Genomic DNA, 23,295 nt, shown 5'->3' on the forward strand with positions numbered 1-23,295 from the left:
CCCTCGCTTTCTCTCTCTCTCTCTTCAACCAAGGCAACAATGGAGTCAGGAGCTGAGTGACCATGGCAGAACCCAAACTGGGTGTCTCTGAGAGCATATTGCTGAGTAGATGCTGCTCAGCACTGTTCCTGACACCTTTCACCACTTTACTGATGGTCAAAGTAATTGGGGCGGTAACTGGCCAGATTGGATTTGTCCTTTTTTTTGTGGACAGGATTTAGCTGGGAAATATTCCACATTGTAAGGTAGATGCCAGTGTTGTAACTGTAGTGGAACAATTTGCCTAGAAGTGCAGCAAGCTCTGGAGCACAAATCTTTAGTACTCCTGTTGGAATGTTGTCAGGGTGTATAGTGTTTGCAGTATCCAGTGCCTCCAACCTTTTCTTGATATCGCATGGAGTGAAGACTGGTATCTGTAATGCTAGGGACCTTTGGAGGAGCCAAGAGGGATCATCCACGCGGCACTTCTGGCTGAAGATTGCAATGAATGTTTCAGCCTTATGTCTTGTGCTGATGTCTTGGATGTTTTCATCATTTGAGGATGAGGATGTTTGTGGAGCCACATCCTCCAATCAGCTGCTTTAATTGTCCACCACTATTCTTGATTGGATGAGGCAGGACTGCACAACTTGGATCTAATCTGTTGTTTGTAAGATTGTTTGTTTAACTGTGTCTATCTAAGTCTACTACTTATCCTTTTGTCATGCAACTAGGCCTGTTTGGTAGCTTCACTGGGTTGACTCTTCATTTTTTATGTATGCTTGATACTACTGCTTATATGCTGTCCTGCTCTTTCCATTGAACCAGGGTTGAGCTCCTTGCTTGATGGTGAAGGTTGAATGTGGGATATGCTGGGCCATGGCATTGCAAATCATGCTGGAGTACAAATCTAGTGGTGTTGATGCCCAGACTGAGTTGCTAGATCTGTTTGAAGTCTATCACATTTTGGTATTATAATAGTACTACATAACATGATTGATGTTATTCTCAATGTAAAAGTGGGCCTTCATATTCACAAGGACTGAGATGGTCGTTCTTATCAATGTTGTCATGGTGAAATGTATCAATGGCTGGCAGAATGGTAAAGGTGAGGTCAGGTATGTTTTTCGCTTTGATTTTCTCACTACCTGTCACTGACTGTAGCAGTTATATCCTTAAGGACCTGACCAGATTGATCTAGAGTCAAAGTTGAGGTCTCCCACGGCAATTCCCTCCTGACTGGGATGTATCTCTGTTGGGTCCATCCTGCCACCTGTGATAAGATAGACACCACCATCATTATCCCTGGATATGAAATATTGTCTGTAAGGAATATTTCCATGAGTATGACTGTCGAGCTGTTGCTTAGCTGGTCTGTGAGACATCTCTCCCAATTTGGTATGAGCCCCCAGATGCCAGTGAGGACAACTTTGCAGGATCGATGGGGCTGTTCATTGTTGTCTTTTCTGGTGCCTAGATTGATGCCAGCTGATTTTGGTAGCTGAGGTGCAATGAGAATAGCCTGATAGACTTTTTTTTTGTTTCCTGGATGTTTGTTTAGCATTCTGTATTATACAGTTGTGAATGTGTTGACTGTGTTTCTGCCATGGTGTGCGCACGCAAGTGTTATCTGCACATTACAACATGATGACTGAGGTTGGGATGATCTTGGTTCTGGACTGGAGGCAGTGCAGTTTGAATAGCTTCCCACATCGTGTAGACCAATTCCATCCAGCAGGAATCATTATGGGCATAGTATGGAAATTTGCAACAAGGAATTTTGCAGGAGAGGTTTGATGACCCAGTCTTGTTTGATTCCAGTTTTGCATTCAGTGTCAATGGTGGACGAATTGATAGGGATCCTAATTTGCATGCTATTGCACAGACTGTGACTTATTTCTACAAGCAGCCAAAATTGAGGTAAGTGGTCCATAGTTCCTCCTAGTTGACATTGGCCTCCTTTGATCTAATAAAACCATGTAGATTGCTACTGCTCTCTGCGCGGATTTGGCTTGGCTTGGCTTATCTTGTTATGAAGGTAATGTCTACTCAATCTGCATTGCAACTCCAAGAGGAATCTTTTTGGCCACTGAGGGGTGATTAAGATTTCTCACAATGACCTTCCCATGCAAAGGAAGGAAAACAGGTTCCAGACAAGTATCAAGATCCAATGAAACTCATTGACCTAAAGAACAGATGGTGGATGGAGATCGCACAAAATCCAGAAACTGGCCAACAGCCATGACATGAGTCTTTTTCTCTTTTTGTTTTTTTTTTAATCTCCCCACATTAAGTCTGTTTATAGCTGAACTATCCAAGGACCTACTCCACTGAGAGATAAGAACAGAGTGGAGTTGTCAAAAGCAGGGAGGGGGCATGTTAAAGATCGCCACAGTCAAGAATCAGCCGTTTATGTGGGTGCTCTCCAACACCTCCCTCACTACATTACTTGTCGCCAGCTCCACACGACCCTATCCCAGCAGGATGTGGAAAAGGCCACCTGGCAGCAGCAGACAACCAAGAAGGTTACCAGCACAGATGGAATCCCTGCTGGAATATTTAAAATATGGCAGAGAAGCACGCTTGGAATATATGTATAACCTCAGCTGGACAAAATACAGCCTGCTTCCATACCTCCAAGATTCCATAATTGTGACCATCTTCAAGAAAGGAAGCTAGACCAACTGTACTAACTACAGAGGGATTCCCTGCTGTCTGCTAGCTGTGCCGTAGCTACCCACCAATTTCAAGGGTAATTAATAATGGACAATAAATGTTGGCCTAGCCAGAGATTCCTACAACCAATGATCAAATAAAAGCATTGCAATGCGAGGACTGAAAACTGTTTAAATGTTTCAGCTGTTTTCGGAGTAAAGCTTGTTGTTCCTTGATCAATACAATATCTTAATAGAGATGAATGAAGATATTTTGTTTCCAAAAGAATTGTGTGTAGAACTTTTTGATGTCTTCACTCAATAAGCTCCAGTGAAGACTTGTGAAGATGTTGCCATAATGTTGTTTATATCAACTTTTCTGCATTCAAAGTAGTTTTGCATCAAATTCAAAACTGTACCATCAAATTCATAATCTTTATTCAATTTTTAAACTTTAGCTGCTGAATAAAACTTTGTATTTGTTATTCAAGCCAAGAAAATACAGACTTTCATAACTCCATTGCTAAGTCTTGATATGTAAAAAAAAACAATTATTGCCTCTTGTATGCTGTTTATGTTCAGTGATTTGCAGCCCCATGACGACGACATAAGGTTTCTCCAGACTCTTGAAGCCTTTGTACAACATCCTTTATGCAGAGCAATTTAGAATATTGAATTTACTTCTTCCAGGTTGATATCCTATTTAGACTGAAGTGAAAGCTATGCAGATTGAAGTATACGTTAGAATTAAATGAAGGATGAAAGGGGTCTTGTATAATTACAAATGTGGGCCATTTGGGCAGTGTGTTCTTGTTTTGTGCCCTTTTTCTCTTTCTTGTGACTTTTTTTTTCTCTCTGGCATCTTTGTTTGGTAAGTCTATTTCAGAACACTGGCGCATGCGAGCCAGGAGAACCTCATTAATCTGCACTGACGATTTTTTTTGTAGTCAAAACACTTGTCTGAGACAGCAACAAGTAAAGTTACCAAAGGAAGAACCAGTTTTTTTCAGCACTGTAAACAATGAAGTTTTATTCAACAGTCTGCTTTCAATGATACTTATGGGATACTGGATACTGGCTGAATGCACCTACCAGGGGAAGATTAGCAATTAGGGCACCGTGGAAGCCCAATGTTTGTGACACAATTTTCATGCTGACTTTTAAAAATGAACACTATGTACAGTAGACACCTTTCCATATTTAAATGAATTCTATGCCATGCTTTGAATCCTATTTGGATTTCTGTGGTACAGGCTATGTGCTGTATCTGGTCGGTCCCTTTGTGCCAACTAATGATGACTAATCCAGCTTTCTTGAAAAGGACCACTGGAGACTGTTTCACATGAAGGTCAAACATTCTGGAGTGGAAGTTGTGAATTTTGTAAGATTTGAGAGGAAGCACAAATTAGCCCATCTCCCAGTCCCTGTTCACAATTTCTAACTCAAGCTACTGCATGCCTTTCCCTGCTTCCCTACCACACACGCACCCGCTTGTCACCAGTGGATTTTTTTTTAGTTCATCTGAATTACATTTATATTACCTTTTTTTATCTAAAAATGATTTAACAAATCCTGGCACTTTTGGATTTGGCAACACAGATACTTTGGAGAAAGTGAGGACTGCAGGTGCTGGAGATCAGAGTTGAAGAGTGTGGTGCTGGAAAAGCACAGCTGGTCAGACAGCATCTGAGGAGCAGGAGAATTGGTGTTTTGGGCATAAACTCATCAGGAATATTGAAGGGATTATGCTCGAAATGTCAATTCTCCTCCTCAGATGCTGCATGACTAGCTGTGCTTTTCCAGCACCACACTCCTCAACGCAGATACTTTGTCAAATTAGGTGCTGCTTGACTGAAAACCCATGTACGTAAGCGATCGTGGGAGTAATAGGAATGTGAAACTTAGTGAGAATTAAAATATTAATGTGCTGTCTGTGAATTCACTGCAGACATTCACCAAAGAGCTTTTTAGATAGCGTTCCAACTCAACTGCTACCATTTAAGACAAAGGCAGCAGATACATGGCAACACCACCATCTGTTTATTTCCCATTCTGGCCATTCACCTGGCTTGGAAATCTATTGCTGTTCCTTCTGTGTCACTTGGTAATGGCATTACAGCACATGGACTGCAGCAGTTCAAGAAGGCCACTGAAGGCCTCAAGGCAAATAGGTATGGGAACAAATGCTAGTCTAACCAACAACACCCATGAAAGAATTTTAAAAAAGATTTAACAGTGGAGGTTTGGACAATCATAACTTGAAGACTGGCTCTGATCAGCCAGAAGTAAAGTTGATGAGCAAAGGTATAAATGAGAGCAACAAGTGTTTTGAGACAGGGCAGTTCCTCACAGGTATGTAGTCAGGACCTCTGCAAAGTCAGATATAATACTACCAAGATTGTAAATAGCCTGATTAATCCTCCGTTTCAAGAGCTGTGGAAATGAGTTTCTGATGTGGACTGAAAAAAATCAGTCTTCCCAATATTTAATTAGCAGAAACTTCTACTTGTCCAGTAAGGCATGTCAGTAAAGCATCGTGACTTTTTGGAGTGAAATGAGCAAGAAGTGATGAAGAGGAGGATCTGAATATTGTCTGCAGGCATGTGGAAAATCTTGGCACCTCAAATATGTCACTAAGATGCAGCACGCTGATTAGAAATACAGGGACTTGTGATGTTGGGCAGAACTGTAAAATTGCTTCTATCTCAATATGTATTTCACATTTTCTTACTCCAATGATTTCCAGTATGTTCAGTTTTTGCTTGTGCAGTTAATACACTTGTATTTGTTAACATTACCATTAATTTCAGAGACTTTTCTGAATTAGAAGTCTGCCACTTTGAAATAATATTGTTTCATTCTTAGTGTGAAGTTGTTTGTTTTCTTAGTAACATTTGGAGTTTAATAAATGCTCATCTGTTACAGTGCAAACTCAACATTTCCAGATGTGATTATTTTTCAGATTTTCTAATGTGTATATAATGTAATCCTTAATGAATTAAAGGAAAACAATCATGAAATGAATATTATAGATTTCCACTAGATACATAAGGGCACTTTATTCAAACATTTTACTGATGTATGTATCAGTTAAGTATATCAATAACAAGTTTGGATCTTTTGAACTTATTCTGGATAATTTTTTATTTCAAAAGACAGACACTTGACACTTGAACACACACAAGCTAGGAACAGGATATTTGATCCCTTGAGCCTGTTCTGCTGTTCAATAAGATTTTGGTTGATCTGTCTGTGACCCCGACAACTTTTTTTTCCTGGTTACCCTGTATTTGTTGATTCCTTTTGTTAACCACTCTGCACCTGCCTTACAGTTCAGCAATGTCTCAATTGTTGAGCCACGGCAGATAGCAAGCACAGGGTAAAATGGGACTTGCTATGATTAAGATGTAGGCAGGGTATTTTTGATGACCTCCAGTTTGGAGGTTTGAAGATGGGAGATTGGTCAGCACAGTACTGGATCTGTAGAGCCTGGATGTGACCAAGGACTAGATGAGGGTTTTTAGCAGCATTGTTGTAACATATCTGAGCAGGTTAATTTAAAAAAAATCTACATTTGCCCTTGTCAGAATGTGAAGCACAGGTGATTTTAGTGATCATGGATAATAACTGAAAAGTATCAGTGTGATTTGGTGGTGGGGAAAAACAAATCGTGCCATTGTTTTTACACCTAGAAGTGCTCTTACACACAATCTTAAGGCTGTGCTGCCTAAACTTAGAAAATTTAAGAAGTTTAAAGAAGGTCTATCTTAGTTCACATTTTGCATTAATCTCAATGTAACAATGATTAGGGGACGTGGCCATCTCCTACTGTAAGGCTTCCAATGGAAATGTGTTGAATGAAGGCATTGTCATTGATCTAATGGTGTGGAATACAAATGTTTTCACTTTACACTTTAAAAAGTTGCAACAAAATTTAGTCTTTCCACAGCAAAACATGGTAAGGGTGAAAAGGGTGATCGTCAATAAAGTAATGGAACAATGGATTGAGTCCAGATTGAGTTTCTTACTCATGGAGGGGAAATTTACTAATGGCAAGTTCAGAGACCTGTGAAAACATGAACATTGCAGTTTTAAAATTCACTTCATGAAAAGACTTTCTGTTGTAATATTCACAAAGAGTAATGTGATGGATGAAATGATGCATAAAATCTTACTAGATCAATCAAATTGCAAGTTAATGACTGCACTGGCACAGGCAGTTGGATTTGTTTCAGGTGATTAGAGGATACAGTCTTCATGTGACTTCAGGAAAGGGATGTGTGGAGATGGAGGACGTGGTCAGAATTGCTTCAGTTGCTAAATATGGGATGTCAGTGGAAACAGAGACCTTTAGCAGGGTAGAAATTGTTTAAATTGCAGATGTTTTATTTTGAAACAAGTATCTCCCTTTTCATGACTGCAATCAGTCTTGAAAGTTCTGTCCATGTAAGACATGCCTTCCATTAGAAAGAAACACTAGGATTTAAAGGAACCTCACCATTGTTAACGTGCAGTCTGATCTGTTTGGCAGCTGTCATTGCCTTGGAACTCTTGACTGCAAAATCGCATCCTGAAATACCATCAGAGGTCATGATTAATGTTTTAGGAACACTTGCCCTAACAATTAGTCTTTGGGAAAGATTGCAAATGATCATCTATGCTGGTGATTGATCCCTGCCTGAGAGGGGATTATGTTTATTCCATTTTTTTTAACTGCACTTTTTAATAGGATGTGATGGTTAGATAGTAATTATCCAACATGGTAATTAAACTGTTTCTCTTGGTTAATTGAGATTGCTTACAAACTCTGCCTCCTACCAGCTATTCAGATTCTGAGACTCTCTGTACAATGGATCACAGACTGACTGGCTGAGTTGTCATAATGCATAGAAAGGGCTATCATTGCCCAAAGGCCATTTGCCTAAATTGGGACATGGGATATATATTTCATAAGGGTCAAGAACATGGAGGGATGAGAGTACCAAGAAATGTTATTGGTAATTTAAACATTGGGTAAATATTCAAGATGATGGTCAAGAAGTGAGATCCATGGACAGATGGAATGGGATACTAGAGTAGACAGTAAGAATGTGTGAGCGCTAACAGCGAGTCTGAGTGATTCTTGCACAAGAAAAGCTATGATACAACAGAGGAATCTCCAAACGCATCCAAATATAAGTAGAGACCACAGCTTGAATGGAGTCTGCCCGCAATATGTCCAACCCTGCTCCCCGTGTGCTCCCGCTGCCAGCCCCCCCCCCCGGCCTTCCCGCATTGGACACCAACTGTGAGATGGCTGCTGCCTTTTGAGCGGAGAGTCTCAAAATAACACACACAGACACACTTTTTTTACTTGAACTTTTTGACAACTTCCACCTTTGCCCTGCACAAGATTATGTTAGCGAGATTATCTGCGGAGGGGTGGTTTAGGGTAAACCCCTGTGTAGAAGTCCATGGAAAGTGTGGGGAGAGAGGGGGGGACAGGTAGTCTGACATTTGGAGATGGTGCCTGAGTTCCCATCGATGTCCAGGACTGTTCTCAGCAGCATTTCAGGAAGCAGAAATCATTGTAAACAAAAAAGTGCAATCAGTGTTAGAAACATTATATCGAAGAGGTGTTTCCATCGGGACCTTGAGATCAGCTTTGGGTAATCAGAAATTTGGATAATTGAGGTTCCTCTGTACTCTGCCTCTGAAGGCAGTGGAAGCAGGGTAATTGAATATTTTCAATGCTGAGCTAGATTCTTGTTAGGCAGAAGAATCAAAGGTTATCAGAGATAAATGAGACTGTGAATTTTGAAAGTCAACAGGTCAGCCATGATGCTTTTGAATGTCTCAAAGGGCCAAATGACTTATCTCTGCTCCTCATTTGCATGTTGTGACTAGCGATGTAGTGTTCTGGAAACCTCTTGAAAGCACACCAGAATTATAAGTCTGGCAATGAATTGGAATCCTGCAGTGGAGTCTGGAACATTGTGAAATGTGAGTGTAATGTGTATTCACACCATCAAACATCATTTAAGTGCTGTATTATTTTCAATGTAGTGAATTCGTTATTTGAGATCTGTTTTTAGAAAAACAAATTGGAGAAACCCAGCATCTGTGGAGAAAGTTAATGTTTCGATCCAGTGCTCTACTTCAGAACTGAAGGCAGCAGGGAAATGGTGTGTGTTTATGCCAGTGAAGAGATGGGGTTGGGGGAGGAGGAGAAACGATATCTGGAGATGGATCCCTGAGTGAGTGAGTGAGTGACAACAGACAACAGACCCAGTAAAAAGGAAGGAAACACACTCCAGACAAAGGAAAGCACTAGAAGGACTCAAATAAGATAAAAACATTGTTATCCTACCTGCGAACAAAGGAAACTTGACAACTATTTTAAACCAAAGAGACTACATTGAGAAAGCAAATGCACTGCTTGCAGATATGAACATTTACCAACAGGTGATGATAGACTTGACCCCACAGCTAGGTAACTAAATTACAGCCCTACTCAAAATAAATAAGATAGGCTTCCCAAAAATGGAATTAGACAGATCCAACACACCACGCTTCTATGGATTACCCAAAATTCAGAAACCAGGAGCCCCCCTCAGACCCATAGTCTCACTACCTGGAGCACCAATGTTCAGCTTAGCCAAAGAGCTACACCAAAGACTAAAACACTTGAACCAAAGACACATACACCAAACACCACCAACTTTATCAGCAAGGACAATATCTTCAAGCTAGTGTACTTATGCCTTACTACCCACTTCACCTTCAACAACAAAACCTACAGACAAACCAACAGAACACCCATGGGATCACCGATTATCAGGGTTCTTAGCAGAAGCATTAAGACAGAGACTCTAACAAACAGCTCTGCCAACCATCCAAACTTTGGGTTTGCTATGTTGATAAAACTTTTGTTGTCATTAAACAAAACAAATTAGAGGAAACCTTCAGGACCATCAATAATATCCTTTATTGGCATAAAATTTTCTAAAGAGGAAACCAACAATACGCTGCCATTCCTAGATGTCACAGTAGAGCGAACAGCCAATGGGGAACTTCAAACCAGCATCTACAGGAAAACAACACTTGGACCAAATACTGAACTACAGAAGCAATCATCCCAATATCCACAAATAAAGCTGCATTAGACCATTATTTCAATGAGCCACCACACACTGCAGCACAGAGGAACTACAAAGAGCAGAGGCAAATCACCTATACAGCATATTCAAAAAGAACGGGTACCCAATGAGCGCACAATCCACCAATATCTTGGCAGCAAACCTCAACAAGCAGACAAAATGCATCCAGAAACCCTAGCCACTTTCCCCCTACATCAAAGACATCTCAGAAATGATTGCCAAACTACTCAGACCTCTTGGCATCATGGTAGCCCACAAACTCACCAAACACACTAAAACAGCAGCTAATGAACTTGAAAGACCCCATACAGACAACAAGCAAAGTTAAATCTCTCTCCTCTCACCTTCAACTCTATCTATACCTCTCATTATTTTATAAACTTCTAATAAGGTTGCCTCTCAACCTCCTACTCTCCAGTGGAAAAAGTCCCAGCCTATCCAACATTTCTTTATAACTTAAACTTTCCATACCCGGCAGCATCTTGGTAAGTCTCTTCTAAACCCTCTGCAGCTTGATAATATCCTTCCTATAACTGGGCAACCAGAACTGGACACAGTATTCCAGAAGAGGCCTCACCAATGTCCTGTACAACCTTAACATGACTTTCACAACTGTACTCAAAGGACTGGGCAATGAAGGCAGCTGTGCCAAATTCCTTTTTAACCACCTTGTCTAAATGTGATGGAAACTTCAAAGTATTATGCACCTACACCCCTACTCCCTCTGTTCTACAAGATTACCAAAGGCTCTACCATTAATTGTATAAGCTCTACCCTTGTTTATTTGTCAAAATGCATTGCTTTGCATTTATCTAGATTAAATTTTATCTGCCTTTTTTTAATCTATTGACCCACTTAATCAAGATCCCTCTGTATTCTTAAATCTTCTTCACTGTCTACTATACCTTGCCATCTGCACACTTGCAAACCATGACTTCTGTGTTCTCATCCACATCATTTATATAAATGAGAAACAAAAGTGGACCCAGAACCAGTCGCTGTGGAATATTGCTGGTCACAGGCCCCCAGTCTGAAAAGCAATCCCCCACCATTACGGTCTTCTGTCGTTAAGCCAATTATGTATCCAATTGGCAAGCTCACCCTGAATCCAATTTGACTCAACTTTAGTAATTAAACTAACATGCAGAACCTTGTCTAAGGCATTACTAAAATCCAATAAACAACATCTTCTGCTCTGCCATCATCAATCTTTTTTGGTAACTTCCTCACAAACTCAATCAAATTTGTAAGACATGATTTTCCTTACCAAAAACTATGCTGACTATCCCTAATCAATTTTTGCCTGTCTAAATGTCCGTAAATGCTATCTTTTATAATCACCTCTCTCAATTTACCCATAGCCAGTCAGACTCGTAGGTCTACAGTTCTCCAGTTTCTCTTTGCAGTCATACTTAAAGCTATAACATTAGCCACCCTCCAGTTATCGGACACCTCATCTATAGTGCAAATATTTCTGTGAGGGGTCTCGTAATTTCCTCCTTTACTTCCCATGACTTTCTGGGATACATTACATCAGCTCCTGATGATTTATCCGCCATTTTTATATTATGAAACCATGCATTGTTTGTTTGCATATCTGACAAAAGTACTGTAGCATTATGAACATCCTGTACTTGCAGATTATTCTACCTGTCATGTAGCTCTGATTCTGTTGTTAACCATAATAACACAATTCTTTTGCTAATGTCCCTATGTTGTGCAAACATTCTGCAAGCAAATGAATGTTGACTTTGGGTTTTTCTTTTGTCTCTCCTGGCAGATGGTATGAGAACTGGCAGGGGGGGGGGGGGGTGGGGGGAGGAATGGGGCAGTGATGGCGGTGACTGGTTGTTTGTTCTGTCCATCACAGGTGTACAGCAGGCAAGGAAATGGATTAGATGGGCTTTTCCTGCCTGCCATTTCAATACAAAAATACATTGCTGGGTTATTTTATACTGAATCAATTTTTAAACAAGTTTTCAGTTGATCTATTCACAAGTTTCTTCGAATTACTCTCATCTGACAAACATGCACAAACAGGAATGATTAGAAGTATCCTGAATGATGAAATTTGTGCAATTGCCAAGAAATTTGCTCTGACATTTTAAGGCTAAGTTCTTTCTTTTTGCTGGATGTCAAGGTAATAGGTAGATTTGTGATATTAATCAGCTGTGAACTAATTAAATGGCAGAGCAGACTCATGGGGTGAATTGTCCACTCCTATTCTTAATGTATTGCATTTAAAGAAATGTGTAATTAAGTTGAGTCAGAGCTTATCATCCTCTAAAGAGCATGATGTTGAAAGTGGTATGGTAGTTGAGTGGTTATGCTAATTGATCAGAAACCCAACTAGTTAACTATGCAGGTGCACATTATTACACGTGCTGGAATCTGAATGAAAACCAAAAACGCTGGAGATCACAGCTCTGAAGAAGAGTAATTAAGTCTTGAAACATTAGCTTGCTTTTCTCCATAGAATGCTGCCTGACCTGTTGTGATCTCTGGCATTTTTTTTGTTTTTGGTTAACTATACATTTGCATCGTTTGTTTTTTAAATTGCTTTTTTTTTATATAAAACTGATATTTCTGGTGTGAAGTGACAAAAAAATGTTGCATCAACTGGACTATATACTTAAACCAGACTACATATGGAGGGTATACATGACTTATTTTGTTAACATGTGAAAGACTGCAGGCTTGTAGAGTTCCACATGAATATGTTCAACTGAGAGATTCAAGAACAGCTTCTTCCCATCTGTTTTCAGACTTGTGAACAGACCTCCTTTATTGGAGTAGACCTGCTCTCTAGCTATAGCACTATATCCTACATTCTGTTCTATTACCCTATGTATTTATGTAAGGTATGATTTGTATGGTTAGAATGCAAAACAATTCTTTTCACTGTATCTCAGTACATGTGATAACAATAAATCAAATCAAATTTGTTTGGCTTTTTACTGCCCGCTGAGGCTGAGCAAGTTGTTCGGTTATATCCAGCTTTAGAACAAAGATCATCACGTTCTCAAGGCAGGTAGGATGATTAACCAAGTGAATGCATTTTGAAAGACAGTCCGCATCACATGCTGAAGGTTACTTTGCTGTATTTGTCATCCATACACTGTTCAGAACTTGACATCATTCTCATTGAGGAAAAAGTTCTCAAGAAAAGACTTTTGCAGGCATCTATTTAATTTTATGCAAACATGATTCAAAGTTCATAGACCATATGTTTTAAGTGTGCAAGCTTATGCAGGCTGAATTATATAAATAATATCTTTTCCCATGAAAGTCATTGTTGTAATATTTTGATGGAAACTTGTTATTCATGCACAGACACTGTATTAATTGACTTAACCATCAGTTTGCAAAAGTATGTGTTGAAATTTTGTTGCTTTATTAAATTTTCCTTATACAGACTTGTGACCTGGAAGAGTATGTCTTATTTAAATATCTGTTCTGCTGGATAACTTTAATTCTTATTGTCAAAAGGAGAGTTTTTGTTTGTTGTGCCCATCTCTATATTGAAATGTCATTTCCTAAAAGTTTCTGATTGTATTTCAGGGAAAATAACTTTCTTGATTCCATTTTTGTACTTTTGCATTTGGTTCCATTTTGTGTTTTTATTCAATATAGCACATTCTGTGCTCACCTGTTCAATTAATAGAATTGATAATGCAATACAAAAACTTTAGTATTTTGGTTGTGAATTTAAATTTTATAAAAGTCGAGACTGTGTGTAGGTAAGTGCTGTACAAAAAGCTGATGTGAAGCACTCTGCATTTGTTACATTTTACATTTTTAAAATCACTTATACAGGATTCATTTCTCAGATTTAATTTTAGAAATGTTTTTCTGCCTAACCCTCATTTTTATTCTTTTTGTCAATCACAGACTTTGCAATGCATGTTGGCCTCTCTTCAGTCAGAGCTTGATATGCAAACATTCTTGATGAAAATTGAGATATCTCAGCGAGTTAGTATTTCATTTCCTTTTTTTTTGCTTTCAGTTGACAGTAAGTGTGCCTGCATCTCCTAACACAGTTTAAAATTGTCAAAACAATTGCACTTTGGGTTGGAACTGTCTGCTTGTCTGATTGGAGCCTAACGACTGATGTAAGCTCCACAGGATTACATTAATGTCTGGCAATTTAACTTACAGCCTCCAATGGTCTGATTTTATTTTGCAAAATAAATTGAAACACTTCAGTTTTAAAACTGGACGTAAGGATAAAACAGTTAACTTTGGGACACTAACTTGCATGGATTAGAAGTTTTGGATTTGTACCTGTGGATTTCTCAAATTCCAACTGGGCTGTCAGCTTAGCATTCCGTATGGGGACTAGGCATTACCCTGAGTGGTAGTCTGAAAGATGGGAAGGAATTGTCTGATGCTGGTGCTCTAACCAGCAGCCAAGGTCTGGAGGAAATTTGTCACCAACGTAGTGTTGTCATTTGAGCAATGGCGTGGAAGGGGGGGAGCCAAGTGTATATTTTGAACCAAAACAGGGAATATTATATTTTAGACTGACACATCTTTACTTCCTTTTGTAGTTCCAAACTATAATTCAAATCCAGGAGGAGTGTTATGTTTTCTCTTTTTAGTCCTAACTAATTTAACCTACTAAACATGGATGATATGACTCATGAGTGATCTGATTTTTGTGTTGAGATGCATGTGAGAGTTAAACATGCTTGCTGCTTTGGGGATTAGCCGCAGGAGTAGTTAGATTTTGAGTGACTTTTAAAATTTGTTTTAAGAGCTATCCATATTTTCGTTTCAATAGCCATTGTTTCTTGGCAATGTATTATAAGCAGATCAGTTGAATCATTGTTCTGTCCCCTTCAATTTCTTTCATACAGGTGAAACTTACAGTTAGAATCTGTAGTTATTATTTGAACCAACATGATCATCTTTCACAGTCATTTCATTCTTTAAAAGTTACTTAGACGCAAATAGTAGTTGAGGGTTCTACGAATACTGGATGGATGAATGAATGACAGTTTGTAACATGCTAGGCAAGATATTTTAAATTGGTTTTCCCATTCCCAGTTTGTGTTGGATGCAATTATGTGTATCCAACATTGATCATCTTGAACAGGAAATGATTAAACAGTCCACTTTCTAACACCAACTATGGTTGTGATGAATTGAAGGCTGTAATTGTCAACTGAGCTATATACTGAATAAAAAATACTGTTGCTTGGAATTTCTATTCCTGATTTCTTTCTTCCCCACCCCCACCCCACTACAAATCAGCAAAAAAAAACTAATGGTCGTTTATGCCAAACTGCCAGTATGATAGGCCCTTTGTTAGTTCATGACTGAGACAAGTGTCTTGAAGTTTATTAGCAACAACTTGCATTTATATAATACCCCTATAATATCTCAGACCTGTATATCATCTGCTTCTGTGCGTACTGTTGTGGGTATTTATTACTTAAGCATAACAGATTGAACATGCCACACTGACTCCGTTGTATTTACAGAATAATTGAGAGCAAGGCAGGTACCCTTTTAAATGAGAACTTGTCATGTTGTGATGTTGTGTGACTGTTTGTTTAAAGTGTACACTTCTTATCCCGTTGTGAATCTCTGCAACAACAATCGTTTGCACTGAAGTCCTGGTAAAAGGTGGAGAGAATTGCCCTTCAGAAAGGTTATTCCTATATGAATAAGCTGTAAAGCTCTATTTTGGGAACACACAATAGCTGTGTAACAATAATGAAAATATAATTGAACAATTTAAAATTTCATGAACTAATTTAAATGTGAGAAATAATCTGATTGTCCATGCAGTTGCTGAATAGCACATTGATTTCCAAAAGTGCCAGCTCAGGTTATGATATTTATTTACTACATGACAGGGAATTTAAAATGTGAAATGTTATGCAGGCCTTTGATGTAGTTCCTTGGCATATTCTTTGCTGTTGTATAGAAGTACATAGCTGGTTTATGTTGCAATTTCTAATTCTTTACCTTTTTTGTACAAAATCAGATTGGCCAATTTTATATTTACCTTCATTATTCCCATATCCACGTGATGTTCCTTTCCGTCAACTATATAGTTGGACATAATCCTTGTTATAATTTCTTTTATTTCAGCCACGCTTTGAGGCAGTGGAGATTGTATGGTTTACTGAAAATAGAGAAACAAGATAATAGCCAAGGTCAATTGCACTACATGCACACCATCTGTTGAACAGCTTTCAAAATGGCATTCAGAGATGTCCAGATGTAGTAGTTCATTATTCCATTCTTTTTTAATGGTTCAGTTTCTTTTGATGAAAAGAGCAGGAAAACAAAGCCTTGTGATTGTAGAAATATGTCTTTCCATTATTATTTAGTCTTGCTATCTGAAATAACTCCTCGAAGGCCAGTATCCCAACACCAAGTCACCTTTCACTTCCATGTGCATTGCCCCTGCTACCTTAGAGCCGGCTCCTAGAGGGGTAGAACATCTGACACTCCTGTTTATACATTTCTTTTTTTTAATCTCCTAATTATATCTTTTTTTTTGTCACCCCCCCCACACTACCGCCTAACAGTGGTAGTGCGTATATTTTCCCCAGCACCCATGATGTGTGTGCAGGTGAGAGAGACAGTGAAAGACAGCAGGTTTATACATCTGTATGACGCTCCTGTTTTTTTAAATTCAATTTCCACCACCAGGAAGATAGGAAAACTCCCGAGTGGCCAGTGACAAGCACTGCCCTTCACATCAAAGGGCAATGCTGTGTGATCAAAACAGTGAAGGGGAGGGTAGGGACTAAATCAAAATAGAGTTGGAGGGGGAAATAATGCACTCCACTCCCTGTGGCGCCCACCTCTCCCTGAACAACTCCAGGGTGTTGGTGGACACTGTGTGCTCCTTCTCCCAAGGAACGCTCCTGTTTATCCCTGTTAGCCAGATCTCCCTGATTGGACCAAGTTAACACCCTGAATCAGGGAACTCCTATTCTATGTGGGCGGCACGGTGGCACAGTGGTTAGCATTGCTGCCTCTCACTGCCACTGCCCAATTCCCGCCTCAGGAGTTTGCACATTCTCCCCGTGTCTGCGTGGGTTTGTTTCGGTTTCCTCCCACAGTACAAAATTGTGCAGTTTAAGTGAATTGGCCATGCTAAATTGCCTGTAGTGTTAGGTGTGTAGGGGAATGGGTATGGGTGGGTTGCTCTTCAGAAGGTTGGTGTGGACTTGTTGGGCCGAACGGCCTGTTTCCACACTGTAAGTAATCTAATCTAATCTAAATCTATGTGATCTACCTGGCTGACCTCATTTCAATCACTACACCGACCCTTTGCCTAGATTGGAGATTCACGGTTCATAAAGTTAATTCAAATGCTCAATCAAGCATTAGTCTTACAGGGGAGTATAGACTAATGTCTAAGCATACTCCCTAGTATTTATAACATTCACCTTTCACTCATTAGACCAATTCATCCCAGTAAAGGGGACGGGCATTTGGTTTTTAAGTAATGGTACTTCTGGATTATGGATTTGCTATTGCAGATTTTAGTGTAAGGTCTGAACTCTGCTACATTCCTTGCCAAAGTTGCTGTCTGGCTATTGTGAAAATGTATCCATTCAAAAAATATTTCAATTGAATCTGAATAAAGAGTATGGCTGCAGGTTGATTAGCATGAAATGCTGTTACTTCTAACAGTGCATGCCATTCAGAAATTGCGCTTGTCTTGTTTTCAGGTTTGTAATCTGAACTTTGGTTACATGAAGATCTTTTGTGGTATGACTTTTATAGTAATGTAAAAAAAAATCCCTGTTTATCTTCTTGCAGAGTAGAAGCCCAAAACATTTAAGAAGCTCCCAGCCTGGTCTCGGGGACCAGGCTGAACATCTCTCTGTCGCCTCAGCAGATTCCTTCGAGGCAATGGCGGAACCAGAAGCGTCAAACACCTTTAACAGAGGGACTCGTTTGCGAGCAAGTCTACCAGTTGTTCGATCAACTAATCAGACAAAGGACAGATCGTTGGGTAAGGTTCCTTTTGTTGATCAAGCTCTGTGTAGTGCATTTTTATTTGCCATTCCACTTGATGAATTATGTACCACTGTTCGTCATGACAGCCGAAAATATTGTATTGCATGTTTGCAATGATTCTTTGTTACATAAAGTCAGGATTAAACCAACAGGGTGCTGTATTACTAGATTCCTTGCAAGTTGCGCAAAATGCTGATTGGGTGTAATTTGGATTCTGCACCTTATATGGATGGATGCCATTGTTTTCTTTACTTCAAATTGAGAAGTTCTGTAATGTTACTGTGCTGCTATACAGTACTTTGTGAAAAGAAATGCCAACATTTTTTTCTCTTTGAAAGCTAATGAGGCCTTCTAAGGTGAATGGTATTCAAGTTGGAGAGGTCTATTATCTTAAGTGGGTAAAACTTGGCTTGGTTTTATGTGAATCTTGAACAATTGTATTACCATAATTTAAAATGAATATATCTTCTGTAATTAATATTGGCAAGCTTGAAGTCCATTAAGAAAAATCCATTTCAAGACTGAATAATTGCTGTGACCTGCAAAATTATCTTAAAATTACCTTTTACATGTTCAACCATATCCCTACAGATCTATGACTATCTAAGCCGAATGTAACTGAAATGTTAGGACTTAGTATTGTCCATTGCAACAATTGAAAGTAATCATCAAAGAAAGATGTTAATGTTAGTATGTTATAGTAATAGGTTTTGAAGGCATTGCCTATTCTTAAGTCATTAAAATTAATTATTTGCAGTATTTACTAAAAGAGCAAACATGTTGTGGCAGCAACACGTTGGACCAAAACTACCAAATACAAATTGGGAAAGTGGGTAATAATGAGTTGAGAATTTTTATAGCAAAATATTTTTGCATCCAGTTTGAATTTTCATACTGTGCTACACTGTTCCTGTTCCTGGTCATGCCATTCCATGCCTTAAATTTGCACTCCACTTTTAAGCATGAATGTCCTATTTAATTGACTATATTTTTATCCCAATGAACCTGCCTGCCTTCTGAAAAATTTAGTGTTGGGTTTTATATAGGCTGCTTAGAGAAGGAAGGAAGGACACTTGTGTAACACTGATGCAGAGTGAAACCTTTTTTGATTTATGTCAGATGTCATTGGAGAGCTAAAAACAGCAAAGCTTGGTAACTGACACCTGTGACATGCCTTTGACCTTCATTTCTCAAGTTTAATTGTTGTACTTAATCTCTTTTTATTTGACTTTCTGAACAAACAGATTTGTTGGTCAATAGTAAATCCCTGTCCTATGGTGAAATTGAAGCGGGGGAGGTCATTTTAATGAGATAAGACGGTCTCTTCCTCTCTCTCTTTCTCCCCCCACCCCCCAAGTATCCTGATTAATTCAAAAGGATAATAATTCTATCTGATTGAGGAGCAAGGCTGCAGGTAGATTAACATGAAATGCTGCTACTTCTGACAGTGTATAATGTTCAGAGGTTATGTTTGTCTTGTTTCCAAGTTACATAAACATGGTGATGAATTGGATAGTCATATAAAAACCCTTGTTTTTCTTGTTGCAGTGGAGAGGCCACTTAATGTGGTGTACCTGTCTTGAAAGAGACATGCAGGGCTTTTGTCAACTCTCCAGCCAGTAGGTGACACTCCTGTTGTCTCCATTAAAATGCAGACTTTTATTGGGAAATATAACAAGAGACTTAATGACATGACTCCGGTAATCTCCTGTTATAGAAGTACTATGTAGAAAAGTGGTGTTCCAAAAACTTTCCAACTATTTGTGGTAATGATGCTCGAACCAAGATGTGAATATATGAATTTTCCCTTTTTTAGTAAGGTGCTAAAGTGCTAAGCTCATTTCATCTGAATTCTTTGTAGCTAATGTAGGGAAATTAAACTTTAAAATTAAGTTGGATTTGAAACCAGCTTTGGAGATTAAAAAAGTGTGCTAGCAGATCACATTAACCCATAAGGTATTTTCCAACGTTTAATTGGGTGGGTAGCTTCATGTTTCACTAGAGGCAGTGAGTACGCAAAAGTCAACAGATACTTTCCAGATGGGATCATTCAACTGAATTGCTTTGAATCCAACAACTCTGAAGTGAGTGAGAAGTATCCAATTTCAGGATATATGTTTTCTCACAACCTCTCTGTGATTTAAACTGCAATGTTGCTTTTAACCCAAACTCTCATGGAATTGTAACCTTTTGAAGTACCGAGGGATTGAGGTCTATGAGGAGCTAGGCTGAAAGAGGAATTGAGACCTGAGTAGATCAGCCATGATCTTTATAAAAGTATAGGTCATGCTTGACAGACAGTTGCTCCACTCCTGTTTGTTTTTGATGTTGCTCCGAACTCCCATTCTCCCCACCCCAGCCGCCAACCCCCCTCTATCCTGGGCAACCCTCTGTGCAGTCTGAGCTTGCAACTATGGAAGAGAGAATATTTTCATGTCTAGAAAACTCAGTCTAGATTGTTGCCTGTCTTTAGATTACACCATTACATTGAGATTATTATTTATTTTGAAATCAACAGGCATTAGTTGTGGCTTTCATCCTTGGGATGCTGTCTAGTAAAACGTGCAGTTTGGTCTGGGAAAGGATGCAGAGGTAAAACAAACAATGTCTCTATACAGATGAGAAACACAATTTCTGGCCCCAATTAGAGAACTTGAAACATCTCAGTGTTATTTGAGGGTGCAATATATCTTGTTACGAGGATAATAATTAATACATGTTGATATTAAAAATGTGGTAAAAAAAATCTCTTTTCTTGAAAATTGGTTAGTTTAGTGGCTACAGTATTTTTGTCATTTTTCAGGCCTGGATCTCTTTTTTTTTGAAAAAAAGTGTATGTGAGACAGGATTCATTCTTAAAGGATTCTGAGTGAAGTGTGTTTAGTCTTGGCCTGATTCCTAGGGCATGCGGTCTAATACCGATTTGACACTAATTCACTGTTTCTGAATTATTGGCTTACTCACTGGGGGAATGAACTCAACATTTTTCCTAAAATTAAAAAGTATGAAGAGAATCTAAGTATGAAGTAATGTCTTAAAATCTATTTTTTAAATGTTTGGGATTAATGTGCAGTTTTTCCTCAATAGCAGCAACATTCAGCATATTTTAATGTAGTAAAACATCCTAAAGTGCTACATAGCATTATCGAATATCATTTGAAAATAAATCTAATTCCGATGTGGTATTTGAAGTGAGCCTGATTCATGCCATGCTGTTTTTAGTAGCTTCCAGGTAATAATGTAATACTTATCCTTTCATGACTCTTTCTATTTACTGTTGTTGAAATGCTAACACGATGAGCAGGAAAACGTGCAAATATTTAATTGCCTATTATAAAGATAATCACTGTACATCAGTATGCAAAATGAGAATAAATGCTGAGTCGTCTTTAAAATTTGTCAGTTGAATCTCTCAACTTATGATTTTGATACTGGATATTTGATCAAAGAATAAGTTTTTAAGGAATGTATTAAAGGGGAAAAGAGGTGACCAGGCAGAAGATAGTTTTAACACAACTCCAGTGTTTGGGGCATGTCATCAAAGCATACATCTCCGGTCATGGAGCAATTCATATTGGGGGCACTCAATTTGTAGAGTTCACTATGGATACTTTTGAAATTGCATAAATACCTGCACTTGGAGATTTTCTCCAACTGAAGTTGTTTTTGCTAATATCAAATAGATGGTCCAACAAAATGCAAATACATATTTTAACATCTTTTCAAAAGATGTAAAATTAGGAAGTACTTTCTTTAGGTAATGCAATGTCTTATGACATAATAAGCTTTTGAGATTTTGGTGCTTGAATAAGCTTTACATGTCTAAACAACACCAAAACAATGGCTATGGCATTGATTTCCTGTGTCTTCAACTTCAGAATTTGAAAGGATCAGAAAATGTAGGTAAAGCTATATATTTTTTAAAAAAGGTAGTAATGTGTATTGAATGTAAACGTATAACCATAGTATGACAGTTAAACTGAGCCCATTGGTGTCATTTCTTTGAGAGCGCCAGGTGATGTTTTTTCATTTTTAATTATTATTATTGAAACCTGTAAAATCTACAAACAGAAACTGGTGATATAACTATTTTATTTGCTTTCATCTACTATGATAGACAGGCAGGGGGCTGGAAGAACACAGCAAGCCAGGCAGCATCAGGAGGTAGAGAAGTCTTCCTTAAGCCAATATTTTATCCAAGTCAACTCTGACCCTCATTCCAGAAGTTTCAATTCTCAATCAGCAAATGCTGTCTTTGCTAGTGATGCTCGTACACTGAATAAATCCAAAATAAATCCAGTACCTAGAAGCCCAACTCTGAATACTGATCATGCACTAAGTAAGAACTTCCTAATAATAGCCCTAAAGATTAAACATTAGTTATTTAAAGTCAGTTCAAACTTGCCTCCTTGTCTTGGACTTTTAATAGGGCAATTGGTGAAATAGTGGTACTGTCACTGGACTAATAATTCAGAGGTGGAGGGCAATGATCTGAGGACATTGGTTCAAGATTCCACCATGACACCTAGAGCAATATTGAATAAATACAATCTGAAATTGCAAGCTAGCATTAAACTGATTATTAATTACAGTTTTTTTTTAAAAAAGCATGTTTACTAATGCCTTTTACTGCCACTTTTACCTGATCTGGCCTACATGTGACTCTAGATCCATTAGAGATTTCTGTAGTGTTCCCTTAGATGGCCTAGGAAGCTATTCAGTTCATGAGCAATTACGGATGGGCAATGAATGCCCACATGGCAGAAAAGATCAGAAGAGTAAAGTTATATATTATAAATTTGAAGAGAATTGCCACCATCTTTCCAGCTAAAACTTTTATTCAAGTGCTTCCTCAAAAACCAGGCCTCTGACATTATTGATCAACCTCAGCTCCTCTCTGCAACATCTTGCATATTGAAACATATCCCTTGTGTTTCAACAATCTCAAATGAGACATACCATTCAAGGTATGATCTGACAGAACCATACAATTTGATCATAGCCCTTCCAATGTTTTCTTTTATTTTGACTATGTCGTTTAACTGTGCATTGGTTTAATTGGTCAAATTAGCTTTTGTCACTGAGTTTATTAAGACTCCTAAGTCTTTTCTATTTCTTGGCTCAACAATTTAACATTCTTATTGGCCACGAAAGGCATAATAAATACAAAGCTGGAGAATCGACGTTTCGGGCATGAGCCCTTCCGGAATGAGGAGAGTGTGGCAAGCAGGCTAAGATAAAAGGTAGGGATGAGGGACTTTGGGGAGGGGTGTTGGAAATGCGATAGGTGGAAGGAGGTTAAGGTGAGGGTGATAGGCTGGAGTGGGGGTGGGGGCGGAGAGGTCCGAAGAAGATTTGGTCTGGCGATTTCAAATGCAAAACCTGTGCTCACACCTTTTTCCCCCCCCCCCTTACTTCCCTCCAAGGCCCCAAGGGATCCTTCCATATCCGCCACAAATTCACCTGCACCTCCACACACATCATTTACTGCATCCGCTGCACCCGATGTGGCCTCCTCTATATTGGGGAGA

At 38.8% G+C, this 23,295-nt stretch overlaps 1 protein-coding gene across 4 annotated transcripts in view; it reads left to right on the forward strand.

Annotated features, from left to right (window-relative positions):
- LOC122550039 (sickle tail protein-like) overlaps nucleotides 1–23,295 on the forward strand; it is a 710,262-nt gene that overhangs the window by 490,510 nt on the left and 196,457 nt on the right. For 3 of the 4 annotated variants that reach the window (XM_043690463.1, XM_043690464.1, XM_043690465.1), the window contains one exon: nucleotides 17,564–17,759. In XM_043690463.1, coding sequence (XP_043546398.1) covers nucleotides 17,564–17,759 — 196 coding nt within the window. Of the gene's footprint in view, nucleotides 1–13,663; nucleotides 13,745–17,563; nucleotides 17,760–23,295 lie in introns of all 4 variants that reach the window. The other variant, XM_043690462.1, reaches the window with a different exon arrangement.

The sequence above is a fragment of the Chiloscyllium plagiosum genome, chromosome 5 (genome assembly GCF_004010195.1).
Source record: "Chiloscyllium plagiosum isolate BGI_BamShark_2017 chromosome 5, ASM401019v2, whole genome shotgun sequence".
NCBI classification, from domain to species: domain Eukaryota; kingdom Metazoa; phylum Chordata; class Chondrichthyes; order Orectolobiformes; family Hemiscylliidae; genus Chiloscyllium; species Chiloscyllium plagiosum.